We start from the raw sequence: 14,042 nt of genomic DNA, 5'->3' as shown, positions 1-14,042 counted from the left end.
AAATAATAAAAATAATAAAAATAATAAAAATAATAAAAATAATAAAAATAATAAAAATAATAAAAATAAAAAGTCGTTCTGCCATCTCTTGGTGCCAGCTTTTGGGTGAGTGCTTCTGCAACAGAGGAGAAGGATGGCGGGGCAGGTGGGGGGAGAACTTTTATTTCAAGAGAGCCAAACTCGTGAGTTTCGGAGCAGGTCTCGGAGCGGCGATGGCTCAGCCGTGCTCTCGGGCAGGGTCTGCCCGCCATCCCCTCCCTGTGCCCCATCGCTGCCCCTTCTCCCAACGGCCCCGGGGCAGCCGTTGTGGGCGCGGGGGCGGCCGGGCCGGGGCAGGCGCCGGGCAGCGCTGCGGGGGCCGGGGCAGCCCGGGCGGAACGCGGGGGGTACGCGAGAAGCCCCCGGGACCTGGGTCTGTGGCCTGCCCGGGGTGGCGGGAGGTCTGGCGGGGACCCCGAGGGGAGGCCGGGGGGAGCCGCAGGCCCCGCCGTGTCCCCGTTGCCATGGAGGCGCGGCCCGGGGAGGCGGCGGCGGCCGCGGCAGCGCTGCCCTTGGGAGCCGCGGGGTGAGGGAGCGGCGGGGGGCGGCCGGGGGCTGCCTCCCCTCGCTGTGTGCCCCGCTCGGGGTCAGCCCGACCGCGGGCACCGCCAAACAAACAGCCCCGCCGCCGCCGGGCCGCGATACGGAGCAGCCGCTGCCCTTGGAGGCTGCCGGCTCCGCCGAGCGTCCCCCTCGCTCCAAGGCCCCCGGGCGGCCGCAGGGGCCGTCGGCCGGTGCCCAGCGGGTTGATGGAGCTGCTGCCCCGCCAGCAGCACCCCGGGCAGGAGGGAGGGCACGGGGGACACAGGCTGAACATGGGGATGTGCTGTGCCCTACCGAGCCAGGCTCTGCCTGCTGTGCCGTCTCCTCCACGCTTGGGGTGTCTGGAAACACAGGAGCCACTTATTGACCAAGCCCAGTCCAAACTCACTTTCAGTGCTCACCCTTTATTGTCACACTTCTGGCTGCTTCAGCCATGCTCACATAACAAACCACTGTGGCCACAATGCGAGTGTTTCTGTGTTGCTGTCTAGCTGGGTCCCACCACTGAATTCACCCTGGTGTGTGTATTTCTGCAGTGCCAAGCAGAATGGAGGTCCTGGAGGAGACGGAGGAAGTGGAGCAAGCAGCTGAAGACCCGAACTCTTTGAACATCAGTGACAGCCTCCAGGATGAGGACACAAAGGTGCCTGAGGAGAAAGACAGCGTCTCAAGCGATGTACCGTAAGTCAGTTGTGTCTGGTTCTTACTGGGATGAGCCCTTTTAGGGCCCCTGGGGAGATTGCACACGTGTGGATGGGATGTGGTGTCCCCTCACACAGGGAGTGGAGTAAGCAGTTACATGTGCCTGGTGTGTTTGTCCAAGAGTGTGCACGTGCAAGACAAGATGGCTCACTTGATTGTACTTCCATTCACCACTGTGTAAAGATCCTCTGAGCCTCTCACACTGCTTAAAGATCCCCTGAGTCTCTGTGCATATATCAGCTTGCCGTGTTTTGATAGCGGGTCATTTTGCCTGTATTCTCCTGGCTTATTACCTGTGTCTCTCTTCCTCCTCCTGCCACAGAAGTGCTTTTGACTGGAGCTCCATTGACACGTCCCACTTGCCATCTTCGTACAAGACAAATTCCCGGCAGGAAAAGAAGCTGCTGCACATCGCTGACCATTTCCTCCAGCAGTACACCCACGTCTGCCCTGACCGCAAACCGCTCTTCCTCCAACCCGTCAACGAGTGTGGTGTGGAGGTATGGGGTGATGTGGGGCTGGGCCACAGCACAGGGAGCACTTGCCTTCCATAGTGCCAAATGCTGGGGAGGGACAGCATCCCTTCTTGCCCTCCCTCCCTCCTGGCCAAAGGGAATGGGAACCCTCTTGCTGAACCCACAGCCCCCGAGCAGACACACAGAACCCCAGGAACACCCTGGCTGTCCAAATTCACAAGCACGTTGTACCTTATGGTGGTGGTGCTACATGGGCTGCAGGCAGCTCACAGCCCTCCAGCGTGGTGCTTAGGAAACGGGAAAGACCACAGAAACATAAAGGAAAGTAAAAGAAATATGTGAAATAAGTAAGGTTCAGGCTTAAGTCACAGATGCAGAATATGAATCCAGAGTTAGGTCGTACTCTGAACTTTGCAGAAGTTATGGGGAAGGAAGTAAATGTGGAAGTTTGTGGTCTGTGTTTTTTTTCCCTGGGCCCAAACTGCACAACTGTTGTCCAGTTCTGGACCTGATGTTCCCCAAGTCACCTGGAATTACTACTTTCCCCAGAATTACGGGCTTTCCCCAGAATTTGTTATATCATTAACATGCAAGGGAGAACATGCTGGAGGATGTAAAAGCTGGGAAGGGCTGTAGCTTTGTCTTGCTTGAAAACGTCTGAGATGAGCTTGAAGTTTCAGCCACAGTCAAGCAGACAGCTTCCCAACCCCATGTAATTTCCATCTTGAAGTAGATGATGAGGGATACTGGTGCTGTTGATATGCTCTAGGGAGGTCCTGAATGAGAGCTGCAACATCCAGGGTGGGCTGAGGATGGCTTTGGACAGGAAACTCTTCCAGGCATCAGGTGGCTAACCAAAGTCCTCTTGTTGCCCTACAGAAGTTTGTTAGCACAACACTGAGGCCAACCCTGCTGCCTTATCCAGAGCTGTACCACTGGTCAGGCTGTGCCAGCTTTGTCTCTAATTACCTCACCATGGAGCCCCTCAAGTGTCCTATCACACCGGTAAGAAAGGGGCTGCAGTCCCTTCAGAAACGTAAGAGAGGTGACAGAAGGGCCTCTCAGCAGAACACAGTGGGAAGCCCCAGGAGCTGGGATTTGACCCTTCCATCATTCCCTCATTATTTAGACAACCCCCTGATTTTCCCGGTCCCTGTGCACTCTGTTGGACCCACAATCCCAGTGGGAGTTCAGTGTTGTACCTTTCAAGTAATTAAGCACCATTTCCACAAGACCAGGCCTGACCCTGCTTTCAGCCAGCCCAGATGACCAGCTGGTCCACTGTGGGTGGCAATGGCTGACAAGCTTCCCCTCCAGAGAGCAGGGTGCCTTGGAACAGAGGAGCACGTAAAGCCTATGGGATGATGCTTGACCTCAGTGACCCGTTCTTAGGGGCTTCAGGCTTTTCTATTCCCAACCTTGGGGATATTTTGGGATAGCTGAAAGGAGATTTCCAGGTTAGCAAAGATGATGCCAGAGCTAGGGCAAGTTCTTGGCCGTTGTGAATCAGCTGTGACAAAAGGAACACACTCCTTGCTGGCAAGGACAACAGAGTGACCCAAACAATCTACACTGGCCACGTGCTGGCCAAGTGTGTCCCAAGAGTCCCAGGGTCTCAAGAGGAACTCTGGCACTTTGTGACCACAGGGAAGGTATCTCTGTTTAGCAGATGGAGACTGCCTTGGTCACCTAAGGTGATGTCTGAGATATGGGTGAGAGTAGACTACGTAGAACCTCTCTATATGCAGTATGTACATACTGATCCCTTTGCTTACTCACTGGTGAGGGCCAGAAGTTCCTCTTTTGAACTATAATTTAGCTTATAGGTTTTTTTCCTTGGAAATGCTGCAGACAGAGCAGCTGGAAATGGAGGGAAGCATCATTCCAGAGTTGTGTTTAGTATTAAGTTTTCAGCAGTTAGATGAGCTTGTCTCGCTCATTTCTACCTGTGGTTAAATTTGTCACCAGATTTGGGGTCAGAATTTCCCCAGATCACTTTGGAGGGGGACTTTTACAGTCTGTGGCTCATATAGGAACGTTATATACATATTCCCTAGGGGTGCAGAGCCCAGCGATGTGGGCAATGCCCTCTCTCCCCTGCTCTGTGCCTGGTGCATGTTTCAGCTCCACAAGACAAGCACTGTGAACATGGATCTCTCTCTTTCAAGCCCAGTTCACTCTATTCCCCAACCACCATCCTGAAATACCAGCGGGGGAACTGCTTTGACTTCACTGTGCTGCTGTGCTCCCTGCTGATCGGGGCCGGCTATGACGCCTACTGCGTGCACGGGTACGCCACCCAGGAGATATGTGCCCTGGACCAGACTCAGGATCTGTGCCCACTGCTCAAGAAGCCACAGGAGGTGAGAGCTGCAGCGAGCAGGCAGGGAGGAGCCCAGCATGCATGCTCAACCTGTTCATGGCCAGTGAGCTCCTGAGCTGAGATACGGGGGAACAGCTTCAGGTCCACACTGGCTTTCAGTCTGTGCTGGGGACCTCACTAAGGAATCTTTTGAGTGATTTTCCACAGCTCCTTAGGAGGCTCTCCAGTTGCAGTACTGCAAACTGCCAAGTTTTGGGAACTGGGAGGTACCTGTAAGCCATATATTTTCTCTCTTCTCCTGGTCTCTGTCAGGTACCAGTGAAGAAGTCCAGAAAGTATAGAGTTAAGATCCTTTCAGAGCCACAGAGCAAGTTTGAGCTTCAGCAGAAGGCCAAGAAGAAGGAAGAAGTTGAAGATGTTCAAAAGAAGGAAGAAGAAGAGGAAGTGGTCACGGTAAGTTAGCAAGGTCCACCTCACTGTAAGCTCCGGGAGGAAGAGCTGAGACATTGGTCAAAGGCCAAAGAGAGGAGCTCACCACCCTCTTCCATGAAATATGACACAACCCTGATCGTGGCCATGAGCACTTGGCCTCTGGGTGCACGGTGTGTGCTGGCACAGGAATATGTGCTGGGTATGTACTACCTCACTCTTATGAAGAGCATTAAGGGCCTGGAGTTCTTTAAAAGTGAGCAGAGGAAAAGATAAGATGGCTATTGGGTTGGACTAAATTGGCAATAAAATGGCAATAATTATTGCTCTGTCCTCTGTGCTACAGGAGGCACAGGACAAGCCCAAGCGAGACCCTTTGCGTGGCTTACGGGTGCACGCCTGGGTTTTGGTTCTGTCTGGGAAGAGGAAGGTTCCTGAGACCTTCTTCATCAATCCATTCACGGGAAACAGCCACAACACCACAGATGAGTGCTTCCTTGGGATTGAGAGCATCTGGAACCACAGGAACTACTGGGTGAACATGCAGGACTGCCGGAAGGGCTGCAAGGTAAGGAGCCCTTTAGCACCTTGGCCATGAAAGGGACAGTTGGGCTGACATGAGTCCTGGGGAAGTCCAAGATCAGTAGTGGTCCAGTTTCCATTTAACCATTCCTTGTATTGGCTCTGGTCATGTTGCTCTGATTACATAGACTCTGGAACTACTCCAGGACATCCCAGACTCTGAGCTAACAAATACAGATCACACCTATTAAACCCTTACAGTGCTAGAATTTCAGCTTTTAAGGCTGGCTAGACACTCATTCTCTCAAATAAGAATTTTTGAGGCAGAGGGTGTTTCGAGCCTTTCAGGCATGGCTCAAGGCAGGAAAGATCTTGATGGGGCTCTTCCCACACCTCAGCTACTCCCCAGCTGACACAAAGTCCGGGAGATGAGGGTCTGAGTCAGAGCAACTTGCCCTCTGGGCCAAGCATGCCCCTAGGAAGGAGGTAGTAGTATTTCCAGCAAGTTGCTCTCATCTGTGGCAGAGGCACCAGGAGGAAAGGGGTCTGCAGCCTCCAGGTGCAGGGACAGTCTTTGGGGTCCCACCAACCAGCCAAGAGTCTGACGAGCTCACCTCATTGAGATTTACGTCTCTGGAATCCTTAAACTCTCTGACACCCAGCCAGGCCCAGAGCACCACAGGCATACCAATGCAGTGTTCAGTTTAGTGTCAGGCCCTTGAGACTGCCCTGGAGTTAAAAGAGTTTTTCTCTGTATGGCCTAGGATCTCAGCTTTGACTTGAGTGATGCCATCCGCTGGGAAATTATGCTTCCAGAGAGCAACAAGCTGCTCACAGAGTCATCTGAGAGAGACATGGGTGACATGGTGAGTGACCCAAACAGCAGCTCTTGTGCAGTGGGGATGCTGTACCCAGTCGGTGTGTCCATAGGCCTGTGTATGTCTGTCTGCCTGCTGCCCTCTCCAGGTCAGATCACTGCTGCTCTGGCCAGGTTTGGGTTGGCACTTCAGATTGCTTCTCAGCCTTGAAGAGTTCTGAGAGTTTCTGGTGTTTTCTGAAGCAGTGGTACTTCTGGGGCTGGGAAGCTCTGTATGTCTCCAGTGTATGGACCTTTGGGGTGAAGTAATTTAAAAAAACCCAAAATCCAGACTGCAATTTTTTATACACATTCTTCCTGTGTTGGTCAGCACCCTGCCCTCCTGGCTGCAAGGTGGAGCTGCCAACCAAATACAGAAATAAAGTATGTCCTCTAATATACCAAAAAGTGCTGTGTACTGGAAGCAAAAAATGATGTGTTGTCCTGTTGGGAGAAGACATCATGATAAAGCAGGCATTGCACCCACACAGCAGGACAGAGGAATGCCAGTAACAATTCCCTCCTGCTATCTACTCTTCTCAGCCTGTGCTCATAACTGAGGAGCAAAGCATCCTTCATGGTCTTAATAAAATAAACTGGTCATTATGGCAACTGTCACATTCATCCCACGTCCAGCACGAGCATTAGCCAGGAAAAGATAATCTCATTGTGGTTGCGTAGGGATGCACTGTCATAACCACCACTGTGTTCACCAGCCTCGCATGTGCTGAGCTCTGATCACTGTGCTGCACTCTCTAGAGCCAAAATGCCTCCTGGCACACTAAGAGAAGCTGCCAAACCCACAAATCTCTGCTTCTGTTTCAGAAGGAAAATTCTGACATGAGCTTTGAGATGCCGCTATCGTGGGTAGCCCGAATTACTGTGTCTTGCAGAGGTATGTATTCTTCCTGTGCCTTTTCTTGCCCCCCAGCTAAACTTTCAGCAGATTTGCCACACTGGTTTATCTCACTTTAGAGTTCTCCCTGCAGGACAGTCAAGATGTAGCAGTGAAGTGCAGTAGATGAAGGCAACAACAGCTATTGGTTTGAATGCCTGCCCTCAATGCTGCACTGTCTCACCTGGGGACCCCCCACAGACACACACCCACACCGTGTTTTCCTGCCAGCTGGGAATTTTGGCTGGGATGGTCTTTCTGTTCCCCCTATGCACAAGGGACTGCCCCTGCATTATCAAATACCTGCTTTGGGAGAGAAAAGAATTATTATACCATTATAACATTAAAGCACAACAGACAGGGTCTGAACAGTTTTGCTGGCAGCAGAAGGCAATCAATAAATACCTGGTGTCCTTTAGACCATGGTTTTCTACTCTTAAATTCTTTTTTCTTAGTCTGAGTAGAAGGGAGTCCATTTTTCTGACATCTCTCTTGCACACTGCAGAATTTGAGAATCAGTATTCCCAAGGGAAGAAGGTGATCCTGTACAAGCAAGCAAAACTGGAGAAATGGGCCCCATACGTGAATGAAGATGGGCTGGTGGAACGACTCACCGTCTACGCAGACTTGGACTGTAAGAGGGATGAGTGAACACACCCCATGCATTGAGCAAACACAGCCTTGGGCATGCTGATGGAAAGGGGGAGGTGGCCCCTTTTCTGTCAGAGTCTTTCTTGTTCTTTCTCATCCTCCTTTCACATTTGTGGGGGACTTATCTACCATATCCTCAAACTCTTCATCGTGGTCACTGTCTGTCAAGCCCCAGAACTTTCCAGTGTTGCTAAGGGTTTCCATGAGAGTTTGAATTTGTTTTACACCTCAGTGAAGCTGTTCAGTGTCTCAGGTCAGCTGCTTGGATCTTCAGAGAAATGGAAGGCTGGTTTGATTTGATACGGTAGTATCACTATTCCCATTGCTGTCAACAGGAGCCATAGAAAAGGGCAGCTACAGCCTGAGGATATCTCTGTGCTTGAAAGCATTATTCTTCAGCAGCTGGTCCAAGAAACTGTGCAGATTCCTGGGTGGACATACAGTGTCCTGCCCTCAGCCCTCTTGGGTAGCTCCAGTCTCATTTCCTTTTGCTCCTGACACTATTATTAAATATTTAGGATGGAATTTCTCTTGCCCAACCACAGCCATCTGCCATGCCAAGTTCTACCCCTGAGCTGATTCATTTAGTTCTGGTTGATGGAGAGGAATAAACCCTCTTTAAGGTATAATTCAAATGTAGATTAGGATTCATCTACAGAATACCCCTGTGCAGAGGGCCAGTTCCAGTGACTGTACTATGTCCACTGTGGCTGCATCAGGAGCCCAGGGTGCTTGCACAGACACTGAGAGCTCCTTCAATGAATTTTACCATGTCCCACAGGGTGAGCTAAGGTTGCAAAATGACTTGTCTCCTGCCAGGTACTGAAGTAGTGGAGGTGACAGAGTGGTTCAAAAATCGAGAAGACATGTTGGATATGAGAGAAACGAATAAACAAACACAGCTGACCACAGACTATTTCAAACCAGGACATCCCCTCCTTCTTAAAGGTATTCCAGCTCATCTGAGCAGTCAGTGAAGCTCATGGGACTTTACATGAATCCCTTCTAGCAGTGGCAGAAGCCCAAAGTTGAAGAGAGGGGCCAGGGGGTGTGGGGATCACCAGGGAGTTTGTGGATTAAATTGCCTAGATAAATAATATGTTCTTCAGTGGAGAGTAGAGAACTGGGTTATTGCTTTCAGTCCTGGGCAGTGCTCCCCCAGCTATGTGCTTTTCTATATACTAGAAAAATACATAGCTATCACAGGGGTGATACAATGTACTTTTACCAGTAGAGGTGATAGAAGTAGAAACTTTCTCAGGGTTGTGTTTGGACTCTAGGTGTTGTGCAGCTGGGGGAAAGTCCTGCATCAGACCTTTTGCTAAAGCAGCATTTCACCCAAAGTGGCCGTGCCCATTCCTGGTTTGGGAAGAGCAGGGTCCAGGCTCCCCTCACTACTGCCTTACTATATAAGGGAGGCAGTGGCCCTGAAAAACTGTCCTGCAGTCCTTAGGCCATGGCATATTGATACACAGCAGTGAGGAGATAACATTCCCTTCTTGCACTCTTACATGAATTTGATTTACTGGCTGGTGTGCTAACTCTGAAAATGTATCTGACACGTCCTCAGCTCACACCTACACGTCGCTGGAACCAGAGACTGGACACACGATGGAGTTTTACCATAAGGCACGAGCTGATGACCTCCGGAAACGTGTCGAAAGCGCTACTGAGATGACCGAGTACTTCGTGGGGCGGGATGACTTCCTGCACATCCGGCACGTGGAGTTTGGCGAAAGGGAGAACGGAACGGACACAGCTGGCACCAGACCTGACGTTCACCTCCGGCCTATAGTGGTACGGCCAAGGCAGGAACAGAAAAATATGTGTCACTGTGATATTTATACTGTGCAAAACATACTGCCCGGGGCTTTGGTTCATTCTCAGTGGGCACGGCCGAGGCAGAGCTCCAGATGAGACGTCCAAGCCTTGTCCAGCTGCTGTGTCTCACAGTTGCTTGTCTGACAGAGAGCTACAGTTGTCACGAGCTGCTAGAATGAAGCTAGGAAACTAAGGCTTGGAAAGTGTGTGTCAGAGGAAGGAAAAAAAGCTTGACTATGACTTCGGAACCAAATTTTCACAAGATTCAAAACTAGTAAAATGATTTTGTGTGCTGAACCCAAGCTAATACCATTTTAGGTTCCTGATGAAGTGTCCCATCACTCTGATTTGTTACCAGCAGGTAATTTACCTCTTCCTCTTGTCAGGTCTGATTTACAGAAGGAGGAGGAAATCTGACATCTGTCAGTATGTATGACTCAGATACTTCAGCTGCCAAGACAGAGCTATGCAGTAGCCTGTCTTTGGATCAGCACGCAACATACTACTTTTTCCTTTCCTGTGTTGGGAAATGTGGGAAACTTTGCTGTGCACCAAAATACCTTGTTCCCTGCAGTTGCCTCAGGCAGGGATGCATCCCAAGCTAACTTGGAGCTTGGAAATCATACTCAGCTCCACAAATAGGAGACTTCTTTAACGGCTTTGTGGTTGGGTTTTTTCAGACGTAGGCAAGACAGTAGGACCACTGGCCAAAAGATGCCATCGTAGTCCAGGCAAAAAAGCAGAATTTTTATTTTGGGTTTTTACTGAATTCTGTAAATCTTGCCAGTTTTGTGTTGTCTAAGCTGCTTCCATGTCTTTTTTCACCCTCCATTAGCAAATCAAGGAGCGTTTCCACAGAAATCCAGAGAAGCCTGCTGATGAAGATGTAGAGGAACGTATCTTTATGATTGAAGATGACAGCATCCAGCTGATATATCACCTCGAGGATCATGACACCATTGCCTCGAAGGTGGCTTTCCTCAGAGCAATACAGAGGGATAGGAAAGGAGAGGAAATCTTCCTGACCCGAGACACGTGTGTCAAATACCAGGTATGAAGAAAAACTACATTTATTTTGAAATCTTTTTAGATCACAGGACACAAAGGGAAGGTGAAACGTCAGTGGAAGAACAACAAGCGTGACATATTCCATGCTGCCCCTCTGCTCCACCTGCCCACCTCCCTCCCAGCCCCTCTCCACAACATGGACAGCCCTGGAGATGCCCTGCCATGCTGGGAGTGACTGGGCATGCAGGATGTAGTGTGGTGTGAAAGGCTTCCTCTGAGGTCATCTTCCCAGACTTGGGTCATCAGGCAGATCCCACAGCCCCTGGGATCTTGCAAGATGCAGGTTCAGCAGCTGTTGGGCTCAGTTCTGTGGATTCAGGGCAGGGCAGCTGAAATTTCCTCTGCTGTTCCCTCTTCAAGAAGAGATAGAGCAGAGCAGCAGAGGCAGACACCTTGTGTTCTAGCTCTGTCTTTGCCATGGATTTCTTGGGCCCCATCATTCCTTAAATCTCCAGTGTTTACCCTGCAGACACAGAGCAAGATGCTGAGGCTTAATACATTGCTGATAGATAGATTAGATAGATAGATAGATAGATAGATAGATAGATAGATAGATAGCCTTAAATAAAAGATATTCCAAAAAGAGTGAAGTGCTGCCAGTAAGCCAAATTATCTCATTAGGGGCCAGGGGTCAGTCACTCCGCTAACATCACTGATGTGAGTCTGTAACCAGGGGCAGAAGTCTGCCAGTAAATTCTGCAGCAATGCTGCACAATTACACTTAAGGAAACCAAAGAGAGATTGCAAATGCAGCATTTTCTTTTAATGTTATGCAGGCTGGGTTTTTTTTAATTTCTATTTCCCACTGGGGAGAATACATAGAAAACAATTGCTGGAGTCCCATCGCTCCATCTCTAACCCTGCAAAACCTGTTCCAACCATACACCAGCAGCATTAGCAAAGTGCAAGACATGCCATCTGTCTCACATTACTGATGGACTCCCAATCAAAATTAAGTCTAATAAACCCATGCTGACCATGGGTTCGATGCTTCAGTGCTGGAAATCAGCATCACCTTGTTGACTATGGCAGGATTGTACCAGTTTCTCTCAGCAGAGAACCTGATCCCATAGATCCAGACAGTGCTGCTGTTTTTCACTGACTTATCTGCTTCCAGCCATGGTCCTCTGAGAAACAAAAGAACGTGCTCCATCTGTACAAGTTGCTGTGGGACCTGAGAAAGGAACAGAAGGAGCTGAAGCATCAAGTCCGGGAATCTGAAGCAGAGGTAAGAGGGAGGTGCAACACTGTCAGAGTTGATCAGGCGTGGAAACAGTTTCAGCTGACTGGTTGCCAAAGCATCGTCAGCACAAACTGTGGTAAAAATAAGACTCTGGTGTCACAAAGTTGGTCTCCATGCTGAATGATCATGTTTGCTCCCCAGTCATTGTTTCGTGAAGATTTCCCCAGAAATTTGAAGGTAGTTCACTGTGACCTCATGAACTACCTTGCAAATTTCTCAGTCTGGATGTATCAACAGACAAAATATTCACACAGCTTGTGCTGCATATCCTGTATAAGACAAAGTATAAACCAAAGCTTTTGGTGCAGTTTCAAAAGTAGTGCCAAGACTGTGACTCCAGAAAAGCTTTCTTATCAATTATTATCAATTACAGGGTTCAAGAATTTCATATGGAGTAACAATCTAAAAATAAGACTACTATCAGCTTGATCTACCCACAGGATATGAACATATCTGTATAGATACGTATTTACCCTTATTGTACAAGTCTTGTATGCAGGATCTGCTCTGGCAGCAGGTCAAGCATGTAAAAGTACAGTCATTTTGTGGGAAAGCTGAGGGGTCTTTCTTCTGATTTCTTGAAAGGTGCTAAATGTCTTGAAGGTTCGTGAGGATGAAGAAGCCAATATTAAACTGACAGTTTCAATGTATAATGCTGCAAGGAGAGAATGTCAGCACGAAGCCATGGTAGGTTCATGCCAGCATTTCATACATGTACCCAAAGCAATCCAGAGTAAGCTTTTTCCCTCTGAGGAATTACCTCTGAAGGGCTTTTAGTATCATAAAAATATATTGGGACAAATCCCAGCATGGTGTAAATCAGCACAGCTTCAGTTGACTTCCCAGGGAAATATAACATGGTTATGCTGTGGTCACCTTCTGACTTTCGGGAAAAACTCGCATCACTGAGAAAGATTACTGGTTTATTTTGTTTAGTTAATAAAGAAAATAATTAGGAAGCACTAGTTGATAATAGGGATTATGGGGGGAGTATTTTAAGAGAGCCATGCCTGTATATATATATAATTTTTTTTTTTTTTTGTCTTTAGCATGTGAGATCAAAGAACAAAATAGCTCCACAGTGAAATTTAGTCCTTATCTCAACCAGATCCAATTTGGTTCTCCAGGGCTTCTTGACTCTAGGGAGGCAACACACTGGGGGTTTGCTGCCTCTTGCTGTTCCACGTGTTTTGACTCCCCTTGTTTTCTTGTTCTCATGAGACCTCATCTCAAACTTTTTGCCACTCCCTGAAAATAAATCAGCTCCAGTTTGTGGTTTCTTTCATCTCAGCTCCCTGGACTTTGTGTTATGCTTTTGTGTGCCTTTGCTCCTCACTCCCCTCTTCTATTTCCCTGACTTTTGGTTGCTTGTTCCCTCACAGGCACTGCAAAAGCGGCAGAGGAGCTCCCAGAGCTCTCTTGTTTTGGAGAACAAGAGCTGGGAGGAGGATGAATTCCGTGCCCATCACGCTGCAACCAGTGCCAGTATGCCCAGACTCAAGCAGAGGCCCAGCAGGTATTGGGAATGATGCGTGAGCAGTGCCCAGGGAAGGTCTACAAGGCAGCCCCCCGGGAACTTGGCACTGAAGCTATTCTGCAAAATGGTTGATTCCCACTGCAGTTTTCCTCTGATATCCCCCTTGTTGTTACAGGGAAAAGCAGATGGCACAACAGAAATCCCATTCTCTTCAAGAGGCGCTGCTCAGGAACCCCCGCCTGGCTGGGCATGACTGACTTCTCCCTTCCTTCCTTCTCTGTAGCTGCCTGCAGTAATCTCATAATCATCAGATTCATCAGGAGACTTCAATGAACTTGCAGCATTCTGTGTCTTTTTTTTTCCCTCTTCTGTTCTAAGGCCCATCTGCAGGTACATCAATTCCCTCCACATGAAATCCCATCATGTTTGAGACTCAAGTCTGACACTGTCTCTCGGGGCTTTTTTTCCCCAAACCTGATCCATAGCTGCTGACATCAGGAGCAGGATTATTTGGGAATACTGGTTCTTTTCCAACATAATAATATTTTAACGAATTCATAATTTAGTTTTGCACAAGCCAAGATTTTGAACTGGTGAGTTCACCACAAACATAAAATTTCTTTGATTCATTTAGAGGTCTCCAATGACAAAACCCACACAATAGCACTGTGGTTATGAACTCATCCTTGTTAATTCAATACCAGAAAAGGCACCAGAATAAATTAATTTAAAAATATTTTTACAGTCATTAGGGACAGAGCAGCTGCCAAAACACCAGCAAATGCATATTATAAAATCATAGAATGTTAAGGGGTTGGAATGGATCATCTAGTCCCAACCCCCCTTGCCATGGGATTTCCCTGTATTCCTCCCAGGCCACCTGTCCTCCTTTCCACTTCCTGAAAGCTTCTTTTTTAGCTCTGAGTTTGCTCAGCAGCTCCTTATCCATCCACGGAGGCCTCCTGGCATTTTTCCCCGATTTCCTCCTTGTTGGGAT

At 48.8% G+C, this 14,042-nt stretch overlaps 1 protein-coding gene across 2 annotated transcripts; it reads left to right on the top strand.

Annotated features, from left to right (window-relative positions):
• Positions 1–332: 332 nt before the first annotated feature.
• Positions 333–13,385, top strand: DRC7 (dynein regulatory complex subunit 7). Of its 2 annotated transcripts, none has more exons than XM_027646538.1 (17): positions 333–412; positions 1,119–1,263; positions 1,610–1,784; positions 2,640–2,765; positions 3,929–4,123; positions 4,396–4,536; positions 4,859–5,080; positions 5,799–5,900; positions 6,716–6,785; positions 7,291–7,419; positions 8,256–8,384; positions 9,007–9,233; positions 10,093–10,308; positions 11,443–11,553; positions 12,154–12,255; positions 12,951–13,084; positions 13,221–13,385. In XM_027646538.1, exons 2-17 carry the CDS (start codon positions 1,130–1,132, stop codon positions 13,300–13,302), a joined length of 2,295 nt encoding a protein of 764 aa, XP_027502339.1. In that variant the 5' UTR covers positions 333–412; positions 1,119–1,129; the 3' UTR covers positions 13,303–13,385. The 2 variants fall into 2 exon arrangements, with proteins under 2 accessions (XP_027502339.1, XP_027502340.1); XM_027646539.1 differs by lacking the exon at positions 333–412 and adding an exon at positions 511–565.
• The last annotated feature ends 657 nt before the right edge of the window (positions 13,386–14,042 follow it).

The sequence above is a fragment of the Corapipo altera genome, unplaced genomic scaffold (genome assembly GCF_003945725.1).
Source record: "Corapipo altera isolate COAL_440 unplaced genomic scaffold, ASM394572v1 62, whole genome shotgun sequence".
NCBI lineage: Eukaryota > Metazoa > Chordata > Aves > Passeriformes > Pipridae > Corapipo > Corapipo altera.
The sequence above is the reverse complement of the archived record's forward strand: the minus strand, read 5'-3'. Positions and strand labels throughout refer to the sequence as shown.

Excerpts from the sequence above, each read along its gene's own strand:
- DRC7 (XM_027646538.1), top strand. The coding sequence starts at position 1,130 with ATGGAGGTCCTGGAGGAGACGGAGGAAGTGGAGCAAGCAGCTGAAGAC. Across the intron at positions 4,537-4,858 it reads AAGAAGAGGAAGTGGTCACG|GAGGCACAGGACAAGCCCAA; the intron begins GTAAGTTAGCAA and ends TCTGTGCTACAG. Across the intron at positions 5,081-5,798 it reads ACTGCCGGAAGGGCTGCAAG|GATCTCAGCTTTGACTTGAG; the intron begins GTAAGGAGCCCT and ends TGTATGGCCTAG.